Source organism: Nicotiana tomentosiformis, chromosome 7, assembly GCF_000390325.3.
Source record: "Nicotiana tomentosiformis chromosome 7, ASM39032v3, whole genome shotgun sequence".
NCBI classification, from domain to species: domain Eukaryota; kingdom Viridiplantae; phylum Streptophyta; class Magnoliopsida; order Solanales; family Solanaceae; genus Nicotiana; species Nicotiana tomentosiformis.
In genome coordinates this window covers 81,715,335-81,739,399 of record NC_090818.1, presented here as the reverse complement: position 1 = coordinate 81,739,399, position 24,065 = coordinate 81,715,335, and the positions used below count along the sequence as shown (strand labels likewise).

Genomic DNA, 24,065 nt, shown 5'->3' with positions numbered 1-24,065 from the left:
AGACTAGAATAGTGTGAATAAATTCATGAATATGAACTTCTCTTTTTGTCTCATTACTAACACATGTAGCTACGAGATCATGCCAAAATGAAGGAAGGCTTAGCCTTAACATACCTTATCACAATCTTTCCAATCACCAAGTTGAACTCACCTCTTCGCACCTTAATCTACAAGAATGATAATAATACTATCGTTAAGTTACGAAAGGTACAACTATCGCACAACGAACGACAAACCTATTTTGTATTAAAACGGGCAGCATCTCCCCTATAATCCTTACTTCCTCCAAATTCAAGATAACACCAACAATACAAGAACAGAACAATAACAACATATATACATCATTTTTCAGCCCTATATACACCATCAAATACTACAAAATAGCCCAACACACCCCAATCTCTTCGTACACAAAACGACCACCGTAGTAGTGTCAAACGACCCGAAAATGTTATGACGAACGACCAGCCAACCACCCTACATTTATATGGTGTTTATAAACCCCCTTCCTCCTCCAAAACTCCACAAAATAGTAGTAAAACACGCAGCCCAACAGCAACACAAAACAGTCCACAAAACAGTCCGCTACAAGTGAATAACTCGAACTCACGGCTTCCGATCACCGTCCCGTGAGTTCTTACAAGTATAGAACGACTTACCATGAATTTACAGAAGAAAAATTGGATGAAAGAGAGAAGTAAACTCACCTTATTTGTTGGATAAATCAGCTCTTATCTTGGTTCTTCAAACTCTAGGTTTTACCTCCAATTGGAACTTGAAAGGGAGAGAAAATCAATTAGGGTTTGTGGGAAATATTTGGGAGGATTCTTTGCAGAGCTTATGTCTGGTTATTATACTCTATTTTAAGTCTAATATATGAAGAAAATAGGCCCTTAAAAGGCCTCTTTGGACGACCCGAAATGCCCTATTTTTTTGGGCTCTCATTTAAGCAAGTAGGTGACACACCTACTTGTCACCTAGCAGCTTGCGCAGTATCGCACAAATGCCCATATCTTTCTACTCCAATGTCGTATTGACAAACGGTTTAATGCGTTGGAAAATAGACTCATAGATCTTTAATGTGATGGGTGGAACACCCCATAACTCTAAGTATATTGGGAGAAAATCGCAGTTACATTTGACCCAAAGTTTCAGTAAAACTTATGAATGTAACTTGTGATGACTTTCATCGACTTTTGTTCCACAACTCTCTTGACTTCAAAACATAACACACGGATGTCATACGACTAATATAAATCATAACATAATCTCCTTATCATGTTAAGCACCCTAGTCTCACCCCAAAGGTATATGTTATAACATTCCCAACTTGTCGACTTTCGACGAAACATTATTTTCTTCAATTGCTTTAGCTTCTGAACCGTCCAACCCTCTTTGTACTTGTTGTTCATGATCTTCAATATTTGTAACCTCAGAGGTAACATGATTAAATTAATTTATATACTTTTAAATATTATCTCATTTTTGGTCCTACATTAGTTTGCTTACGATGCATTTTTATGTACGAAAATATAGGGTGTAACATCATTCCCCCCTTGGAAACATTCGTCCTCGAATGTTTACTCTTAGAGACTTTGGAAACTTTTGCCAGAGTATCCTTCGTACACTACAACACTGAAACAATACGTGTGATCATGGCATCAGAAGCAACCGCCTCTAGCCTGGCTGGAAATGTGTAGCAACGGGCCTGACCACCACTTGAACGACCTCCCTCTCTAGGTCGACCTCGTGCTAACTGTGCCCCACCACTAGCTGGCTGGGCGGGTGGTGTAGCTGTTGGTGCCGAAATCATAGGCTGAGAGCTCTATTGTGGAACCCTACTCAATAGTTTGGGGCAATATCTCTCGATATGACTCAAGTCCCCGCACTCAAAACTACATCTCCTCTGCTATCGATGATGGTCCCAACACCTAGATATGCACAATTAAGTGCAGAGTGTAGCATGAGTACAACCGACCCAATGTACTCAGCAAGTATCATAACTAACCTTGGCGAGGTAATAGATGCAACAATTGCAAATGATACTTGCCATAACTTGTACAGTTTCATCAATTTAACAAGTGCAGAACTATAAGGTGATCAAGTCATAAAGCACATATTCTACCCTCTGGGTGTGTGTATGTGTGTGTGACTACTCAAGTTCTCTGTTCAGTCAATGGTACAACATATAAAGGTGATATGCAAATAGATCGGGTAATTAACCATGGAAATTGCAAGCAAAGATGAAATGCAAAGTCCAAAACAAACACTGGCTAGATTTTCCTCAATAATTCCATATCCGTACCAAACCACTTATCAGTTTTCTCAAATACGCGTGTACACCATCAAGAGAGAAATATGAGAGGGTGACCCTAGGGGGATGATCCGTATCCACACGCTGCACGGACAACCACGTGCTGCACGAAAAACTCACATGATAATAATATCAACAGCACGGATAACTCACGTGTTGTACAGACAACTCACATGCTAATAATATCAATATGTTGATCCGCACGGACAACTTATGTGCTACACGGACAACTCACGTGCCAATAATATCAACCGCACGGATAACTCACGTTCCAATAATCATAGTCTACCAGGCGTGGTCACAAGCTACCAATCTAGATCATAACACACAGAAAGAAAATATACGAGAATTCATGTACATGATTAATGATAATCAAGTTTCATACTCCTTAACTGGTATAAATAACATGCTATAGTGTACGCATATACAATGTGTGCTATCATAGCTAGAACATACAATTTCATCATGAAATAACAGTTTTATCAGGTTTAGTCAGGAGAATAATCTCAACGGAATCTCAAATGTGGTACAAATAACTCATATAAGCGCCACTCATGGCACGTAGCTATCACAAATAATTCAGGCAACTAGTACCTCAACCAAGTATAGGTAAGATACTTACCTCACGCAAGACAAATCACTCCTCTAACAAGCCCTTCCCGTGCGTATCAATCTCTGACTGACTTGAATCTAGCCAAAATAACTTAATACCATCAATAATAGCCATAAGAAACAATTCCAAAAGATAAAGCTAAAGTCTTGAATCAAATATGCAAAGTCAACCCAAGAAATCAACCCTGGGTTAGCACCCCGGAACCCGACAAAATTCAAAAATTCTGAACACCCATTCAATTATGAGTCACAACATACTAATTTCATTCAGTTCCTTCCACAAATCAACCCTCAAATCACCAAATCTAACTCTCCCATACCATGGTCTAAAATCCTCAAATTTCACTTCAAATTAACATAAACTATGTGTAAAAAATCAATGGATAATCAATATTTATCAACAAAAGTATCACGACCCAAACCGATGGGCCGCTACGGGCACCCGGTACCTTACTCAACCGAGTACCAACGTAACGTATCGTTCTTATCACATCATCATATACACATGACATACGGGCTTAATAGGCCAACATGATCACTTATAAACTCTAAACATAGACCGACAAGGCCATACAAGCATTCGTATACATGACATCTGTCTACAAGCCTCTAAGAGTACATACTTATCACAAAGGTCGGGGCATGGCCTCACCATACCAAATAATACACGTCTAAATCATACTGACCAAACAAGCAAGTCAGGAGCAAATGGAGCGTACCAACATCTTCCGCAGATCTGATGGTCTCTTTGGAGGACTCTCGACCTGTCTATCGGAACCTGCGAGCATGAAACGCAGCGTCCCCAGGAAAAAGGGACGTCAGTACGAATAATGTACCGAGTATGTAAGGCATATAAATAAGTAGATAAGAGACATGTAAGAAATATAAAGTAAATGACTCAACCTGTAAGTTTGGATAACTCTGTAAATCATGAAATAATTATAGTGTCATGCATATGCATATGAATGTCATGTCGTGCATAGGTACATGTTTCATAACATCATCAGGCCTCTGAGGGCATCCCATCACATCATCTTGGCCACTGTGGGCAAAATCATCAACGTATACCAGCTGATCAGGTGGTGGTGCGTATATAACGCCGTAACCTTTTCCATATCCCATATACATATATATACATATATATACGTGTATATAATGCCATATGGTCATGGGTCAATGTGCATGTATAAATTCATGAAATGCATATGAAACACGTTAATAAGATTTCTTGAATTGTCATAAAATCAATATGCCTGTCGGATAAATTTTGTCAAATACGTATTTTTTTGAGACCCATGAACAGAATATATAATAATAATTCCCATGGGGAATCAAGAATATAGACACCCCTAATATTTCTATGAATAGAGTCATTTATGGAAATTGTGCATTTGCTCGTTTTGTTTGTATCGTATTGATCATGCCAAAAAGAAAGAAGGGATAGCCTTAACATACCTGGAGTAGGGAAAAATCTGTGTAATAATCTTGAGAAGGATTACACCGTACTCCCTTAATATTGCAAAATTTCACAATGGTAACATAAATCCAACGCCTACTAATTGCTCAATCGTGGTGTCTCACAAGGAGATCCATTACCATGTTTGCTCTATCCTTCGGAAACGTCAACTAACTCTACCAATCCATCCACTATTTTGGGTTACTCTATCCCCAGCCGGATCCTGATAACTCGTCCTTCTATTAAACTATGTCTGTTAGCTCCCATAGGGCATAACTGAGATCGGTGTGGCCGATTGTACATACATCTGTCACTGTTGAAAGTAACTCAAAATGCTTATATCTCCCTTCCTGAATGGTAAATAATGATAATCTTTATTAACTGGATACCTCGTACCCTTTTTTATCTTGCTTCTTTTACTTGTTGAAACATGTACATTCTGATTCTTTCATTGCTTTTTACCATAAGAGTGGATAGCCATTCTTGCCTTAGGGATCCTTATCAAGAAGCTTACACATCTTAGTATATACGTGATCTGCTGAATACCTCATCTTTATCCATCATAAGCATGATGTAAAAATCGAGTTCCTCTGACTCAACTCTTCCACATCAATATCCCTTACCAATCGTCTTTCTGGATGTAGGCATCGTCATATTATGAATAAGATAGAGTTTGGAAAATTGAGTTCTTACAACCGGGCTCTACCACATGATCTAGAGTAAGAAGAAAGAGTGACAATCCTAAATGCCCTGTAACCTCCTATTTATAAGTGTGGTGCACAACACACCCATAAACAAGACTCTACTAGACACGGCTTGTAGACTCCCTAGGACAGAACTGCTATGATACCACTTTTATTACGACCCAAACTGATCGGCCGCGACTGATACCCGGTACCTTACTCAACCGAGTACCAACGTAACGTATCTTTCTTATTACATCATCATATACACGTGACATACGGGCCTAATAGGCCAACATGATCATTTATAAACTGAAAACATAGGCCGGCAAGGCCAAAGTTTATCCCAAAATGTCAAACTTCGACGAAATTCATTTTCTTCGATTTGCTTACCCTCTCACCTTTACGAATTTACTCATCACTTGTTTGCAATAACATAATGCTTATAATCAACGTAAGTTCGGGAATGGGACTATTATGAGATTATAAGCATTATGCTATTGCAAACAAGTGATGAGTAAATTCGTAAAGGTGAGAGGGTAAGCAAATCGAAGAAAATAAATTTCGTCAAAGTTTGACATTTTGGGATAAAATATGGCCTTGCCGGCCTATGTTTTATGTTTATAAATGATCATGTTAGCCTATTAGGCTCGTATGTCACGTGTATATGATGATGTAATAAGAAAGATACGATACGTTGGTACTCAGTTGAGTAAGGTACCAGGTGCCGGTCGCGGCCCATCAGTTTGGGTCGTGACAAAAAGTGATTAAACTTCACTTACCTCTTCAATTGTAGCGAAATCCTGTCAAAAATCGCCCTTAGCCAAGTTCCAAATCTCCCAAAATGAGAAAACATTCAAACCCTTTGAATATAAGAACCTGCTAGTGAATCCGCACCTGCGATCACTTAACCACACCTGTTGTCCCACTTCTGCGGAAAGTTGGCCACATTTGCGACTCTCCCAAAATTCGGCATTCCGCTTTTGCGGAAAAAAACATGCATCTGCAGCGTCTCATCTCTGGAAATTCCTTCGCACATGCGAAAATCATTAAACTCCCGTTCATCCACTTCTGCGGGCTCCTAGCCGCTTCCGCAGTTCCCCACATGCAGACTCCTTGCGCACCTGTGCCCAGCTCTCCGCATCTATGGACATCCTAAACAATTTTCTTTTCCTCTTCTGCGACCCTTCAGCCGCACCTGCGGCTCCACATTTGTGGCCAAGCTTACCGCAGATACGATCACTCCAAAAACCATAAATGTTCAGCAATAATCACCAAGTCCAAAATGATCTGTTAACCATCCGAAACACCCTCGAGGCCCCCGGTACACCATCTAAACATACCAACAAGTCCTAAAACACAGTACGAACTTACTCAAAGCCTCAAATAATATCAAACAACATCAAAACCATGAATCACGCCCCAATTCAAGCCTAGTGAAACTAATAAACTTCCAACTTCTTAAACTAATGTCGAATCATACCAAATCAACTCCGAATTAACCTTAATTTTGAACACTAGTACCAAATGACACAACAGACCTATTCCAACTTCCGGAACTAAAACCAAAACCCGATATCATCAAATTCAACTACCAGTCAAACCTTCAACTTTTCAACTTTGGCCAAAAATCCCCAAACGAACCTGCGGACCTACAAATCAATATCCAGACATACGTCTAAGTCCAAAATCACCATACGAAGCTATCGGAAACATCAATACTCCATTCCGGAGTCGTCTACACAAAAGTCATACTCCGATAAACCCTTCCAACTTAAGCCTCCAACCTTGAGACTAAGTGTCATAATTCACTTTAAAATAACTCCGAAACCAAACTAACCACACCGGCAAGTCACAAAATCAAAAATGAACATAAAAGAGGCAATACATAGTGGAACATGGCTACAATACACAAAACAACCAGCCAGGTCATTACAAAAAGAGGGAATTATTTCACAAAAGGGTAAACATTTGTAATGTAGTAGCCAAAGAAAAGGTTAAAGGCTCAAATGGGGTTAACTAGTGATAATATGTATGCAATAGTAGGCTCGAAGGGCTAAAGAGGCTTTTTCAAAGATAAAAAAGAATGCCTGAGGTCATCCCTGCAACCAAACATAACGATGATTAGCATTGAAAGACCAACCGGGCAAGTTCTAGATGATAAAAGTAACCACAAGAATGTTTAACAAAAACTAACATACATGGCACATGAACTAGTCAAGACCGATCAATTTCACTTCTTAATAAGAATAATTAGAGCAATATCATGCCAACTTGTCATGGCCCAAATCGATGGGCCGTGACGAGTGCCCGAGTTCTACCTATCGAACACCCCTAAGCATTCGTCTAACATATAAACATGAAATAACTGTAGGTCATGCATAACATCTAGAAATAAACTACCGATTTGTATGAACAACATACGTGGGAAAACATGCCCAAATGACATATATATGTATATATATATATATATATATCTGGAATACGGTAGGGCGAGCAGATAAGGCCACATACTATCCAACTATACATGACTATCTTCAGATCTCTAACAGAATGTACAACTGTATAAAGGATGGGACTGGGCCCCGTCATACCCATATATATAAAAAAGTATCGTACCAAAACTCAATAGCAGCTCCGGATCAAATGGAGCACACCAACTCTCGCTGAGCTGGGATCCTAAGATGAGGGACCGTCACCCTGTCTACCTGCATATGCGGGCTTGAAACCCAGGCCCTCAGGCAATAGGGGCATCAGTACGAATAATGTATCGAGTATGTAAGGCATAAAAATTAATATATAACAGACATTAAAGAAACATGGAGTAAGGGACTCAACCTGTAAGTCTGAATAGCTCTGTGAATCATGAAACATTTATAATGTCGTGCATATGCGTAAAAATGTCATATCATGCATACATGCGCACATAACATCATCAAGCCTCTGAGGGCATCCCATCATATCATCTCAGTCTCTCTGGGTGAAGTCATAAACGTATACCAGCTGATCAGGTCGTGGTGTATATATAACATAATAACCTTTCCCCATACCCCATATACATGTACTATACGCGTATATAACACAATCTTATCATAGGTCAATATACATATATAAATGGATGCAATGCATAATGAAGTAAGTCAATAAGATCTCTCATAATATCATGAGACCCATGAACAGACGATATGATAGTAGGACATATGGGGAATCCAGAACTAGGCAACCCTAGTACTTCTAAGAATAGAATCATTTATGAAAGTTGTGTGCTTACTCGTTTCGTTGTATTATATGGATCATTCCAAAAGGAAAGAAGGGATAGCCTTAACATACCTCAAGTCATCAATGCAACTTAACAAATGGCTTATGATAACTAGTGCACCAATCCTATAACAAAGAAATACATGTACGACTTAGATGGTGCTAGTATATTACATATCTCAAACGATATCTCAATTCTAAAATAAAACGAGCAGCATTTCGCCTAATTTTACTGCTCCCTCAAGCCTACTATAGGCGAGATACAAAAACAATATAATCAGCAACTCAAAACCAAACTAATTACAATTCGGAACCTTCAATACAACAAAAACCCCAATTATACCATAACACACCCAATCAACAAGTTATCAATTAGCCTGAAACTGCAACGACGAGTGACCAACCTACTACCCTACCACATATGGAGTTTCTCCATGCCCTTTTATCCTTCCAAACTCCATAAATCAGTAGTATAATAGGCCAACACGAGTGGACTACAAAACAGTCCACTAAAAGTGGAAAAACATCAAACTCACGGCTTCCGATCACCGTCCCGTGAGTTCTAACTATTAGGAAACCAATTTATCAACCTTCCTTGATATTTAAACACTTAAATACAGAAATTAGATGTTTCTTAACTATGAAGTACCTTACAAGACTCGAACTACAAAGAAAAAAGAGAGGCGGTATAATGATACTTACGTCGTAGGGATCGTTCTGATGTTATCGCTTGTCGATTTCGTACCCAGAATGTTAGTATTATTTGAAACCCTATTAGAGAGCCCAAGGATAGGTTTTATGGTGTTCTCTGGTCGGGTTCTATGTAAACATGAAGAGAGAGATGAGTTAAGACCTATATATCAACTTTTGAAAAGTCTAAGAGGTGCTCGCTTGGGACCCTCGCATTGGCCCATCTTCCGAGGATTATATCATTTTATCTGGATGTCGTATGAATGAATGGTTAAGTGCGCTGGAAACTACATTCCAAGACCTTCAATTTGGTATATAATATGTCCCAAAAAGACCTCATATAGTACATGAAATATATTTCTCCAAAAACTCTGTTACAAGGCAAATCCTTAATCGGTTGTTTCGCAACTTAAATCCGATTTTTCCCAAAGTTTATATATAGTCATATTATTACTTTAAACTCATTTAAATCATGATTAACAAGTCTCATATTCATTATACGTCACGTTGGGATGCACAGGGTGTAACATTTTTCCCCCTTTGAAACATTCGTTCTCGAATATTAAACTCCCAGAGATTTATAGAAATTTTGGCAGAGTCTCCTCTGTAATGGTACCACTACCAACCTGTCAGACAGAAAACCCAACAATAAAAATCCACACAGGGCCACAATCATCAATAACACCAATGGCCTCACACGACCAATGACAATAACTAACATAAGAATCAAGTACCATATATGTACCTAAGGCTGTGATGTCTCAGTCCGATCCTCCTCCGGAAGAGGAAACAAGTGAGGATACCTAGACTTCATGTCTTCTTCAGCTTCCCAAGTCATCTCCTCATTATTTTTCCTCCAAAGTACTTTAACCGAAGATACGTCTTTAGTTCTCAATCTCCGAACCTGTCTATCTATTATAGCAATGGGAGCTTCCTCATATGATAGTTGCTCTATGATCTGAACATCGTCGATTGGAATGACTCTAGAAGGATCTCTGATACAATTACGGAGCATAGACACATGAAAGACTAGATGTACTGACTCCAAGTTGGAAGGCAAGTCTAACTCATATGCTACCTCGCCTACTCTGTGTATGATCTTATAAGGTCCAATGTATCGAGGGCTAAGCTTTCCTTTCTTACCAAATCTTATAACGCCTTTCATCGGTGATACCTTTAGGAATACCCAATCATCTACCTGAAACTCCAAGTCTTATCGTCGATTATCTATATAGGGCTTCTGACGACTCTGAGCTGCTAATAGCCTTTCCCGTATAAGCTTAATCTTCTCAACTACCTGTTGTACAAACTCTGGTCCTACTAACGTAGTTTCCCCAACCTCGAACCATCTGATAGGTGACCTACACTTCCGTCCTTAAAGAGCTTTGTATGGAGCCATCTGAATGCTGGAATGATAGCTATTATTATACGCAAACTCAATAAGTGGAAGATGATCATCCCACCTACCCCTGAAGTCTATCACACAAGCCCGTAGCATATCCTCTAGTGTCTGAATAGTACGCTCAGCCTGACCCTCTGTCTGGGGATGAAATGATATACTAAGACTTACTTGAGTCCCCATTCCTTTTTGGAAGGACCTCCAAAAATTAGCTGTTAACTGAGCACCTCTATTTGAGATAATAGATATAGGGACACTATGAAGTCGTATAATCTCCTTAATGTAAAGCCTTGCATAATCCTCTGCTGAATACGTAGTCCTGACAGGCAAAAAATGGGCTGATTTTGTAAGTCTATCAATAATAACCCATATAGAATCAAACTTACGCTAGGTACGAGGTAAGCCCATGATGAAATCCATATTACTTACTTCCCATTTCCAAGTCGGAATCTCTATAGCCTGCAATAATCCATCGGGTTTCTGATGCTCAATCTTAACCTGCTGACAATTAGAGCACTGAGCAACAAACTCTGCTATATCCTTCTTCATTTCGTCCCACCAGTATATTTCCCTGATATCATGATACATTTTTGTCGCTCCTGGATGAACAGATTAATGAGAATAATGCGTTTCTCCCATAAACTGCTGGAGCAGCCCTACCATATTAGGAACACATAATCGACCTCGATATCTGAGTACTCCATCTCCTGTAATCACAAATGGTGTCTTCTATTTTTGAGGGGTTGTATCTCTATAATGAGCTAGCACAGGATCCTCATACTGGCGTTCCTTCACTTCAGTTACTAAAGAGGATGTTGTCGTGTCCTAAATAGTAACTCCGGTATCACCTGAATCTAGTAATCGAACTCCAAGATTAGCTAGCCGATGAATCTCATGGGCTATCTCACTCTTCTCTAGCTGTAAATATGTTAGGCTACCCATAGATCTACAGCTGAGAGCGTCAGCTACTACATTCGCCTTCCCTGGATGGTATAAAATAAAAACATCATAGTCTTTCAGTAGATCCAACCATTGCCTCTGATGTAAATTCAATTCCTTTTGCTTGAAGACATACTGAAGGCTCTTATGATCTGTATAGATATCAACATGAATACCATACAAATAGTGCCTCCACATCTTTAGTGCATGAATCACTGCGGCTAACTGTAAATCGTGGGTCGGGTAATTCTTCTCGTGCTTTCTTAGCTATCTAGAAGCATAAGCTACAACCTTACCATGTTGCATCACTACACAACCCAATCCAATGCCCGAAGCATCACAATATATACCATAACCATCGGTCCCCTCTGGGAGTGTCAGAACCGGTGCTGAAGTCACTCTATACTTCAATGCCTGGAAACTCCGCTCACAAGCATCATTCCACTGAAACTTAGTTGCCTTCTGAGTCAACTCTGTCAATGGTGCTGAAAGAGAAGAAAAGCCCTCTACAAATCTCCTGTAATAACCTGCCAAACCCAAGAAGCTACGAACCTCTGTTGGTGTCGTGGGTCTAGGCTAAGTCTTCACTGCCTCAATCTTCTATATGTCAACACGGATACCCTCATCTGAAATAATATGTCCAAGTAAAGCTACAGAATTCAACCAGAATTCACATTTAGAGAATTTTGCGTACAACCTCCTTTCTTGTAGAACTCTGAGCACCGTACGCAAATGATCTGCATGCTCACCCTCTGAACGAGAATAAACCAAAATATCATATATAAATACAATCACGAACAGATCTAGAAAGGGTCTGAATACACGGTTCATCAAGTCCATGAATACCGGTGGGGCATTGGTCAAACCGAACGACATAACACGAAACTCAAAGTGCCTGTATCTGGTCCTGAATAATGTCTTCGGAATATGCTTCTCTCTAACCCTTACTTGATGGTACCCCGACCTCAAGTCTATCTTCGAGAAACACCTCGCACCCGGCAACTGATCAAATAAATCATCAATCCTCGGTAGCAGGTACTTATTCTTGATCATCGCCTTATTCAACTATCTGTAATCAATACACATCCGCAAGGAACCATCTTTCTTTCTCACAAATGACACAGGTGCTCCCATGGAGATGTACTGGGTCTGATAAATCCTTTTTCAAGCATATCCCTCAGTTGTTCTTTCAGCTCTCTCAGCTCTGCAGGTGCAATTCAATAAGGAGGAATATATATCGGCTGAGTATCTGGTAATGTGTCAATAGCAAACTTAATCTCCCGCTCTAGCGGAAGGCCTAGAAGCTCATCGGGAAAACATCGGGAAACTCATTAAGCATCGGGATAAATTGAAGGGTCGGTGACTCTGCTTTCACATCCTGTATCCGAACTAAGTGATAAATATAGCCCTTTCTGATCATCTTCCTTGCCTTGAGATAGGAAATAAACCTACCTCTCGGCAAAGCAGTATTACCTTTCCACTCTAGAACTGGCTCCCCTGGAAACTGGATCTTAACCATCTTTGATCTACAATCAACGTTAGCATAACAAGATGCCAACCAATCCATACTTATTATAACATCAAATTCTACCATATTTGGCTCAATCAGGTCTTCTACTGTAGAACGACTAAGAACTACTACTATACAATCTCTATATACCCGTCTAGCTATCACTGGATCCCCAACAGGTGTAGACACCTTAAAGGGTTTAATCAACTCAAGTTCTATCCCAAACTTGCTAGCAACCAACGGAGTGACATACGATAAGGTGGAACCTGGATCAATCAATGAATATACATCATATAAGGAGATTTGTAATCTAAATGTAACAATATCAGGTGACGTCTCCTGATCCTGTTGACCCGCTAATGCATAAATGCAGTTTTGAGGACCGCTCGAGCTAGATTCTCCACTTCTGCCTCTACCACGATCGGATGGTGCCTGTGAACCTTGCTCAGGGGGGTGAACTGATGATGACGAACCAGCTACAGATTTCGCTGGCTGAACTATACCTCTCATAACGTGGCCCGGATAATCTCTCATAACGTGGCCTGGATAACCACAAGTATAACAAACACCAAACCCCACAAGGCACCGCCTGGCATGCTGCTTACCACACTGAGCACATCGTGGCAAGGGTGGCCTCATCTGACTTGATTCACCCCTATACTAAGAACTAGAGGCCTTGGAACTCTGACAGGGCCCTGGATAGGTGGAACGATCAAATCTCCTACCGGCAAACTAAGGGGGTGCACTAGCCGATGGTTGGGCTGGATACCTTGGGTACTGCTGTCTCTGACCACTTCGAAACTCACCAGAAGGACCGGAATATCTCGCTCTCTTACTCTGGCCCCTATCATGTTTATGATCGGCCCTCTGCTTCTGCTTACGCTCCTTTACACCCTGAGTGTATGCCTGTATATGGGAAATATCAATGCTTGGATGAAGTGAGAGCGACATATAGTCATTAAGCAGGTGCAACTCCAACCCCATCATGAACCGGTGAACCCGATCGTCCATCTTAGCTACAATAGTGGGAGCATACCTAGCCAAAGAATCAAACTAAAGGGTGTACTCCCGAACACTCATATTATCCTGCCGAATGGTCAAGAACCTATCAACTCTGGCCCGTCTAAGCTCTGGTGGCAAATAATGATGAAGAAAAGCCTCTGTAAACTCCTGTCGTACTGCTAGAAGGGCATCCTCACCTTTGGACAACTCCCAAGACTCGCACCAATTAATTGCAACATCCCGAAGTCTATAGGAAGCTAGCTCAACTGACTCAGTCGCAGTGGCCTTCATTACCCTCAAAGTCCTCTATATCCAATCGATAAATACCTTAGGGTCCTCGTTTGGATCTACTCCGGTGAATATCGGAGGGTCCAAATTAATGAAATCATGAACCCGCACACTAATGGCCCTATTTGTATGACCAATACCTACCTCCTAGCGCCGAGCCTGTGCGGTCACTAATCAAGTCAATAGCTGAATAACATCTCTCATCTCCTGACCCGGTGCATCTTGCTGAGGAGCTAGGGGTACTGGAGCGGGTTCTGGAGCTGGTGCCCCTCGAATCTCCTCTGGAGAGGGCAGGGTATGTGAAGTCTGAGATGGAGTCTCACTATGCGACTCTCCCTGAGCCCTGGTAACTTGTGGCGCTCGACTTGTAGTCTCATCAGCCACAGACTTGCCCTTCTGGGCGGCTGTAGCCTTCTTGGGCATCGCTAAAAACATAACATATCATTAGGAAAATGAATCCTCATATCGCACGATCTAAGATAAGAAGGGAGGATAATATCCTATATGTCCTGCAGCCTCCTGTTTATACGTGTGGTGCACAACACACTCATAAACAAGACTCTACTAGACACGGTCTGTAGACAACCCTAGGATGGAACTTCTCTGATACCTCTTTTGTCACAACCCAAACCGATGGGCCGTGACAAGTGCCCGAGTTCTACCTATCGAACACCCCTAAGCATTCATCTAAGATATAAACATGAAATAAGTATAGGTCATGCATAACGTCTCGAAATAAACTACCGATTCATATGAACAACATACGTGGGAAAACATGCCCAAAAGACATGTATATATATTATATATATATATATATATATATATATATATATATATATATATATATATATATATATATATATACGAAATACGGTAGGGCAAGCCAACAAGGCCATATACTATCTAACTATACATGACTGTCTATAGACCTCTAACAGAGTGTATAAATGTATAAAGGACGGGACTTGTCCCCGTCATACCCATATATATATAAAAGTATCATACCAAAACTCAATAGCAGCTCTAGATCAAATGGAGCACACCAAATTTTGCTGAGCAGGGATCCTAAGATGGGGGATCGTCAGCTTGTCTACCTGCACCTGCGGGCATGAAACGCAGGCCCCCAGGCAATAGAGGCGTCAGTACGAATAATGTACCAAGTATGTAAGGCATAAAAATTAATATATAACAAACATGAAAAAACATGGAGCAAAGGACTCAACCTGTAAGTCTGAATAGCTCTGTGAATCATGAAACATTTATAATGTCATGCATATGCGTAAAAATGTCATATCATGCATATGTATATGCGTACATAACATCATCAAGCCTCCGAGGGCATCCCATCATATCATCTCAGCCTCTGTGTGCGAAGTCATAAACGTATACCAGCTGATCAGGTGGTGGTGCGTATATAACGCCATAACCTTTCCCCATACGCCATATACATATACTATACGCATGTATAACGCCATATGGTCATGGGTCAATATACATGTATAAATGGATGCAATGCATAATGAAGTAAGTCAATAAGATCTCTTGGAATGTTATGAGACTCATGAACAGACGATATGATAGTAAGACATATGGGGAATCCAGAACCTAGACAACCCTAATACTTCTAAGAATAGAATCATTTATGAAAGTTGAGTCCTTACTCGTTTGGTTGTATTATATGGATCATGCCAAAAGGAAAGAAGGGATAGCCTTAACATACCTCAAGTCGTCAATGCAACTCAACAACAAGCTTATGATAACTAGCGCACCAACCCTATAACAAAGAAATACATGTACGACTTAGATGGTGCTAGTATATTACGTATCTCAAACGATATCTCGATTCTAAAATAAAACGGGCAGCATTTCCCCTGATTTTACTGCTCCCTCAAGCCTACTATAAGCGAGATACAAAAACAATATAATCAGCAACTCAGAACCAACCTAATTACAAGTCGGAACCTTCATTACAACAAAAACCCCAATTATACCATAACATACCCAATCAACAAGTTATCAATTAGCCTGAAACTGCAACGACGAGCGACCTACCTACTACCCTACCACATGTGGCATTTCTACACACCCTTTTATCCTTCCAAACTCCATAAATCAGCAGCACATGTGGCATTTCTCCACACCCTTTTTGGGCCTCCAGGTATGTCTTCTGTCACGACCTAAACTGATGGGCCGCGATGGGCACCCCTGTACCTTACTCAACTGAGTACCAACGTAACGTTTCTTTCATATCATACTATCATAGGAAAATGAGCCTGAGAGGCTGTCGTGAGATTAGTAGAATAAAACATGAGGAAATACTCGGCATTGGATAACTCAGCATGTAATACAAACTTATACATGTGACATACGGGCCTATAAGACCAAAGTGATCACTCGTATACTGAACATAGGCCGACAAGGCCATACAATCTTTCATGTACATGACCTATGTATACAAGCCTCTAAGAGTAGATAAATACCATAAAGGTCGGGACAGGGCCCCGCCATACAAATCAATACATATCCAAATCATACTAACCAAATAAGCAACTCCGGGGCAAATGGAGCGCACCAACACCTTCCGATGAGCTGATAGCATACTTGCAGGACTCTCAATCTATCTATCGGGACCTACGGGCATGAAACACTGTGTCCCCAGGAAAATGGGACATCAGTACAAATAATGTACCGAGTAAGTAAGGAATGAAAATCAGTAAATAAAAGTCATGAGAGAAACATAGAGTTAAAGACTCAACATGTAAGTTAGAATAGCTCTGTGAATCATTTCATATTTGTAATGTCATGCATATGCATATAAATGTCATACCATGTATAGGTGTATGCATACATAACATCATCAAGCCTATGAGGGTATCTCATCATATCATCTCGGCCACTGTGGGCAAATTATCAACATATACCAGCTGATGAGGTGGTGGTGCGTATATAACGCCGTAACCTTTTCCCATATCCCATATATATATATATATATATATATATATATATATATATATATATATATATATATATATGTACGCGTATATAACGCCATCTGGTCATGGGTCAATGTACATGTATAAATGCATGAAATGCATAAGAAGTGCGTTAATAAGATTTCTCGAAATGTCATAAAATCAATATGCCTTTTGGATAAACTTTATCAACTATGTATTTTTCTGGCACAACTCTATAATCAATGAAGGGAACATCAATCCTGGATTGTCTTGTAGCAAGCACTCTTTGAGCTTCTGAATGATATAATAACTCACATTCATAGGAATGCCATCAAGCATTCATGCGATCATCAGAGCCCTGACTTATATCTGAGACGTTGCCACAAGGTGAGACTCTGCTATAGATGATACAAAGCCACATCTATGAAATCAATGGATTTTAAGCCCTCCCTCTTGTTGGACCACTTCACCCGCTTGTCTATGGGATAACGCTTAGAAACTAGATAAACACCGTTGGACCATGTATATTGTTATCGCATCGGCTCAAGTGGATGGTTCGGAAGCTCATAAACATCATTGATCTGCTCAGGTCCAAATCTCATTGCCTTGCCCCTTATGGTGAGTTCTGGATTATGAACGTTTTTACGCTTAGGATTTCCATAAAACTCGTGAACCCATTTATCATTGGTATCACATAGAGTATCACATAGTTCTGCATCGATTCTATCCCAAATTCCGGTTATTCCCCATGTGCATATTCCCACACCTGGGGCATGTAGGGCTCCGCTGCTGCTGGAATCTCCCTCCTTATCGGCCGTGCCGGTGGGGTCCCCTGCTGCCCTGATTGGGCCTGAAATGACTCCCCTGCTGTTGACTGGGCCCTACTGGCGGTGCACTGGCTGAAGACTGAGCAAAAGACTGGGATGGCCCTGATAACCCTCCCTTAAAAGCTGATCTTCCCCCACTACATGACACCCCAAAGTTGCCCGCGAACCGGGCCTTGCTGCTACCCTCTCGCTCCATTAAGTTATTCAACTTACGGTTCTCTGTAGCTTGAGCAAATGCTACCATCTTCCCATAGTTCATATCAGAATTCAAGGCAGCTGTAGCGGTCTCATTGATAACCAAGGGGCTAAAGCCCTGCACGAAATGGTGCATTCTAGCCTCCATAGTCGGCAACATGTGAATAGCATATTTTGACAGGCGTGCGAACTCCATGATTTACTCCCACACACTCTTACTACCTTGTTTAAAGTTCTCAAACTCTGCGGCACGGGCTGCCCTAGTCTCGGCAAGCAAGATTGGTCCATGAAAGTGTCAGCAAACTCACTCCACCTCGTTGGAGGGCTCCCCTCCTCCCAAGAGTCCTCCCATAGCTCAAACCAAGAATAGGCCACCCTTTCAGGCGGTAGGCGGCCAACTCCACTCCCTCTGTCTCAGTAGCGTGCATAACCGAGAACTTCTTATGCATCTCATTATGAAGTCATGTGGCTCCTCTTCGAGATTAGCACCTGTGAACACCAGAGGATCCAATTGAAGAAACCTGTTCACCCTAGAACCAATAGAATCCCCTTGTTGGCTCTAAAGAAGTGGGTGCAACATTTGATCTCTAGGCTTGAGAAGCCACTATTTGTGTCAGCATCTGAATGGCTCCCCTAAGATTCCCGACAGAAATACCAGAACCGAAATCTGGGGTTGGAGGTTGAACCGAAATATCAGTTAGAGGAACCGTTGCACCCTCAGTAGGTGCAGGAACTGGTGTGGCCTGGTCAGGTGTAGTGGAATCAGGCAATGTAGCAGTCGGGGGATTATCCTCGCCCCTCGGGTATTCACCCGCATCATCAAATAAAGGGTCAACTGCCACTCCTGAGGCGGCATTGACTCCTTGGCCAGTTCTTGCTCTCTTCTTAGGTGCCATGTACTGAAAGTTAAAGGAATGCACGAGTTAGAGGAGGAACAGTTTCACAATCAGTTTCATCGCATGATCTAGAATATCAAAGAAGGGTATTATTCCTAAATGTCCAAGTAGCCTCCAACTTATAGATGTGGTCGACTGTAACACCTGTAAAATTTCACAAATGAATTCAAGGTTTCGTGGTGCCGGAGTAGGCTTACGTGTTTGAGGATTGTATAAAATCTTCGCGGCAAAACCTTATTTTTCCTTAAGCGTAGTTCGGCACCACGAAACCTTATTTTTTCTTTGCAAAATTTTACGAGGCCTTACAGTTTGAACATGATCAACACATATAACCGAATGTCATAACAAAAATACAACCATGAACAATGGTCTAAATCTCCAAAACCTGATGTCACACGTGCATGAGAATCTACTGGAATTAAAATACTACCACAACTGGAATTAAAATCTACTGGAATTAAAACCCAATGTCACACATTACCCCTTATGTTGCTATGGAATTTGGGATAGAACCGGAATAACTTCCTGAGCCGTTCTCTGTATATACTCCGGTTGGCGAATCTATTATAGCCGCACGGGTTTATAGGGGTTGTGTTATCACGGTACGTGGTTAGGACACCGTGGCCGATCTCACTGAATTGGGGATGGTCGATTTTGATGTAATTATGGGAATGGATTGGCTTTATTCATGTTTTGCCAAACTCGATTACCGAACTAGAACTGTGAGGTTTGAATTTCAAAATGAGCCAGTTGTTGCGTGGAAGGGGGATAATGTGATGCCAAAAGGTAGGTTTATTTCTTACCTTAAGGTCACGAAGATGATTAATAAGGTGTGTATCTATCATTTGGTCTGGGTTACAGACACCGATGCTGAGGCACCTACACTCGAGTCTGTGCCAGTTGTGAATGAATTTCCAGAGATCTTTCCTGATGAGATCCCTAGGATTCCGCCAGACAGGGAGATTGATTTTGGGGTTGATGTGATACTAGACATGCAGCCTATATCTATTCCGCCCTACGGGATGGCACCAACAGACTTGAAGGAGCTAAAGGACTAATTGAAGGATTTGTTAGAGAAGGGTTTCATCCGACCGAGTGTGTCACCATGGGGCGCACCAGTTCTCTCTGTGAGGAAGAAAAATGGATCACTGAGGATGTGTATTGACTACCGGCAGCTCAACAAAGTCTCAATCAAAAACAAATACCCATTACCAAGAATAGATGATTTGTTTGATCAGTTACATGGCGCTAGGTACTTCTCCAAAATTGACTTACGGTCCGGGTACCACCAATTGAAGATCAGGGAGCGGGATATTCCGAAAACAGCTTTCAGGACCCAATATGGGCACTTTGAATTTCCGGTAATGTCTTTTGGGCTAACAAATGCCCCGACGTCTTTCATAGATCTTATGAATTGAGTTTTCAAGCCTTTTCTCGATTCCTTTGTGATAGTATTCATTGACGATATTCTTGTGTATTCATGAGGTCGAGAGGACCATGCCGATCACCTCAGGGCAGTTTTGCAGACTCTTCATCAACACCAATTATACGCGAAATTTTCAAAATGTGAATTTTGGCTCGAGTTTGTCACATTCTTGGGTCATGTCATCTCTAGTGAAGGAATTAAGGTTGATCCTCAGAAAATTGCAGCTGTGAAAAATTGGTCGAGGCCTACAACTCCAATAGAGTTTCGCAGTTTCTTAGGCATAGCTGGGTATTACAGAAATTTTGTGGTAGGGGTTTTCTACTCTTGCCTCTCCGTTGACTAAATTGACGCAGAAGGCAATTAAGTTCCAATGGTCAGATGCTTGTGAAAGGAGCTTCCAGGAGTTGAAATTATGATTGACTACGGCACCAGTGTTGACTCTACCAGACGGTACATATGGGTTTGTAATATATTGTGTTGCTTCGAGAATCGGACTTGGGTGTGTGTTAATGCAACACGGCAAGGTTATAGCTTATGCTTCTAGGCAACTCAAGAATCATGAAAAGAACTATCTAACGCATGACTTAGAACTTACGACGGTGGTTTTTGCATTGAATATTTGGCGTCATTATTTGTATGTGGTCAATGTGGATGTATTCATGGACCACAAGAGTCTTCAATATATTTTCAAATAAAAGGAGCTGAATCTGAGGCAGAGAAGATGGCTTGAGTTACTCAAGGATTACGACATCGATATTCTATATCACCCGGGGAAAGCCAATGTTGTGGAGGATGCTCTTAGCCAGAAATCTATGGGTAGTTTGGCTCACTTGGAGGCATGTCAAAGGCCGTTGGCCAGGGAGGTTCACCAGTTAGCTAGTTTGGGAGTTCATCTTGCGGACTCTAATGAAGGAGTGGTAATTGTGCAAAATAGGGCTGAATCATTGCTTGCTGTGGAAGTAAAAGAGAAGCAATACGACGATCCATTGTTGGTACAACTGAAGGAGGGGATTCATAAACATAAACGTATGGCTTTTACTATTGGCATGGATGATGGTACACTAAGGTACCAAGGACGGCTATGTGTTCCAAATTTAGATGGTCTCCGGGAAAGAATCATAACCGAGGCTCACACTTTTAGGTATTCCGTGTACCCAGGTTCAACAAAGATGTATAATGATCTCAAGGATGTCTATTGGTGGAATGACATGAAAAGGAATGTGGTGGACTTTGTGGCAAGATATCCGAATTGTCAGCAAGTGAAGGTCGAACACCAACGGCCTGGTGGGTTGGCACAAAACATAGAAATTCCAACGTGGAAGTGGGAAATGATTAATATGGATTTTGTGGTAGGATTACCACGCACTCCCACAAGTTTGACTCAATTTGGGTGATTGTGGATCGGCTCACGAAATCAGCACACTTCTTGCCAGTTAAATCTATCGACACAACGGAACAGTATGCTCAGTTGTATATCAAGGAAATAGTCAGGCTGCATGGCACTCCAATTTCTATCATTTCCGATCGAGGGGCTCAGTTCACGGCTAATGTTTGGAAGAAATTTCAGCAAGGTTTGGGTACTTAGGTGAATCTCAGTACAACCTTTCACCCGCAGACGGGCGGGCAGGCAGAGCATACTATTCAGACGCTCGAGGATATATTGCGCGCTTGTGTCCTAGAATTTAAAGGTGGCTGGGATGATCATTTGCCACTCATAGAGTTTGCCTACAACAATAGTTATCATGCTAGCATTTAGATGGCACCGTTCGAGGCTTTATATGGAAGGAGATGTAGATCTCCCATTGGGTGATTCGAGATTGGGGAAGCAGAGTTGATAGGTCCAGACCTCGTACATCAGGCTATGGAAAAAGTTAAAATCATCAAGGAGCGGTTGAAGACTGCTCAGAGTCTTCAGAAGTCCTATTCGGATGTTCGTCGTAGGGATTTAGAGTTCAAAGAAGATGATTGGGTATTCTTGAAGGTTTCCCCCATGAAAGGTGTAATACGATTTGGTAAGAAAGGGAAATTGAGTCCGAAGTATGTCGGACCGTACAAAATCATTCAGAGGATTAGTGAGGTGGTGTACAAGCTTAAGCTACCACCTGAGATGTCATTAGTGCAACCAGTGTTTCACGTGTCTATGTTGCAGAATGTAGTTGGAGACCCGACACTCATTGATCAAGTTGAGACTATTGAGGTTAATGAGAAATTGACTTACGAAGAGATTCCAGTTTCTATGATTGATCGGCAAGTCCGAAAGTTTAGAAATAAAGAAAATGCCTCCGTGAAAGTGTTATAGCGAAACCAGCAGGTTGAAGAGGCTACTTGGGAGGCCGAGGAAGAAATGAAGAAAATGTATCCTTGTTTGTTTGAATATTCATGTATTTATAAAGTTGTGTTCTATGAAAATTCTAAGGGTTACCTTCTATGAATTATGTATCATTTATACAAATTGACGTTAAGGGTGATCCTTTCTGGTAATATATTGCTTGTAAGGCCACAGTTGGTGTTGTTTTGTGTTATGTTATGTCGTTGGATTATGTATATGTTGTTAGGATGTGTTTCTGGGATTCTCTGACAGGTGGATAGGCCCAGTTACAAGAGAGACTCTGGTAAAAAATTTTGAAATTTAGGGAGTTAGCCAAATTTTGAAACTACCGGTGTGTGTGAATTAATAGTTAGGCCACATTTGATGCTAATAAAAGATTTTGACCCTCATTCGAGGATGAATGATCCTAAGTGGAGGAGAATGTAAGGCCCCGTAAAATTTCGCAAAGGAAAAATAATGTTTCGTGGTGCCGAACTGTACTTACGTGTTTGAGGGATTATAGCAGCGGCTCGGACCTTTTGGGTTGAACAATTCACTGGAAAGTGAAGGAAATATTTGGGCAGAAAAATGCATTTCTGCAGCCCACTATGAGGCCGTAGAATCACTCTGCGGACCGCATAATAGTCGCAGAATGAAGTAGGGGCGAGGCAGTTTGGGCAAAAGTTTGTGGTTCATTATGCGACCGCAGACCAGTTCTGCGGTGCATAATACGTCCGCAGAACAGGTTTGCGGGCTGCATAACTACCGGAGACCCAGGCAGATTTTCCCCCAGTTTTGGGCACCAAATTGTGCGGCGGACCGCAAATCTATTATGCGGTTGCATATGCGATCGCATACCTTTTCTGGAGCTTACTGTTTTTGGTTTTTATAACCCGACCCTACTTCATTAAATACATGCAAAGGACTATTTTTGAGCAAAAATTCTGATGTTTTAGAGAGATGAGAGAGTGTTTTAGAGAGAGAGGAATCCCTAGGCCAATTTTTATCAATCTTCACTCAAATCTTAGAAGATTAACAAGGAAAACTCACAAGGTCTTCATCCTAGAGGTATGATTCTACACCCTAATCCTGCATTTTGAATTTTGCCTAGAATTGGGTAATTAGCAAGACAATTCTTGGGTATGAGAGTTGTTTATTTTGCATGCATGTGCTATAAAGGGGTGTAGGAAGATTGTTGAGCTAAAAATGGTAAAGAATGGGTTGTGGGATGATGGAATCCTCCATAAAATGACTTTGAAACCTTAATGCACACCTACTGTTTGATAAAATGCTCAAATGAGCTAGAAC

General features: G+C 41.1%; 2 protein-coding genes across 2 annotated transcripts; both read right to left on the bottom strand.

The window, feature by feature from the left end:
- Positions 1-9,575: 9,575 nt before the first annotated feature.
- On the bottom strand, positions 9,576-13,500 carry LOC138895886 (uncharacterized). The gene is made up of 5 exons (XM_070180634.1): positions 12,921-13,500; positions 11,702-11,824; positions 10,942-11,011; positions 9,817-10,008; positions 9,576-9,639 (listed from the first exon to the last, which is right to left on the bottom strand). Exons 1-5 carry the CDS (start codon positions 13,498-13,500, stop codon positions 9,576-9,578), a joined length of 1,029 nt encoding a protein of 342 aa, XP_070036735.1.
- A 93-nt stretch (positions 13,501-13,593) lies between these two features.
- LOC138895885 (uncharacterized) lies at positions 13,594-14,154 on the bottom strand. The gene is made up of 2 exons (XM_070180633.1): positions 13,967-14,154; positions 13,594-13,897 (listed from the first exon to the last, which is right to left on the bottom strand). Exons 1-2 carry the CDS (start codon positions 14,152-14,154, stop codon positions 13,594-13,596), a joined length of 492 nt encoding a protein of 163 aa, XP_070036734.1.
- Between the last annotated feature and the right edge of the window lie 9,911 nt (positions 14,155-24,065).

Bases quoted from the DNA above. Each gene is read 5' to 3' on its own strand.
- LOC138895886 (XM_070180634.1), bottom strand. From the start codon at position 13,500: ATGAGGCCACCCTTGCCACGATGTGCTCAGTGTGGTAAGCAGCATGCC. The intron at 11,825-12,920 runs GTATGGATTGGT...CACCATTGACAG, and splicing joins AGAATTTGATGTTATAATAA to AGTTGACTCAGAAGGCAACT. The intron at 9,640-9,816 runs GTATCCTCACTT...TCTGTCTGACAG, and splicing joins GAAGAAGACATGAAGTCTAG to GTTGGTAGTGGTACCATTAC.
- LOC138895885 (XM_070180633.1), bottom strand. From the start codon at position 14,154: ATGAAGGCCACTGCGACTGAGTCAGTTGAGCTAGCTTCCTATAGACTT. The intron at 13,898-13,966 runs GTTCTTGACCAT...TTCTTTGGCTAG, and splicing joins AGACGGGCCAGAGTTGATAG to GTATGCTCCCACTATTGTAG.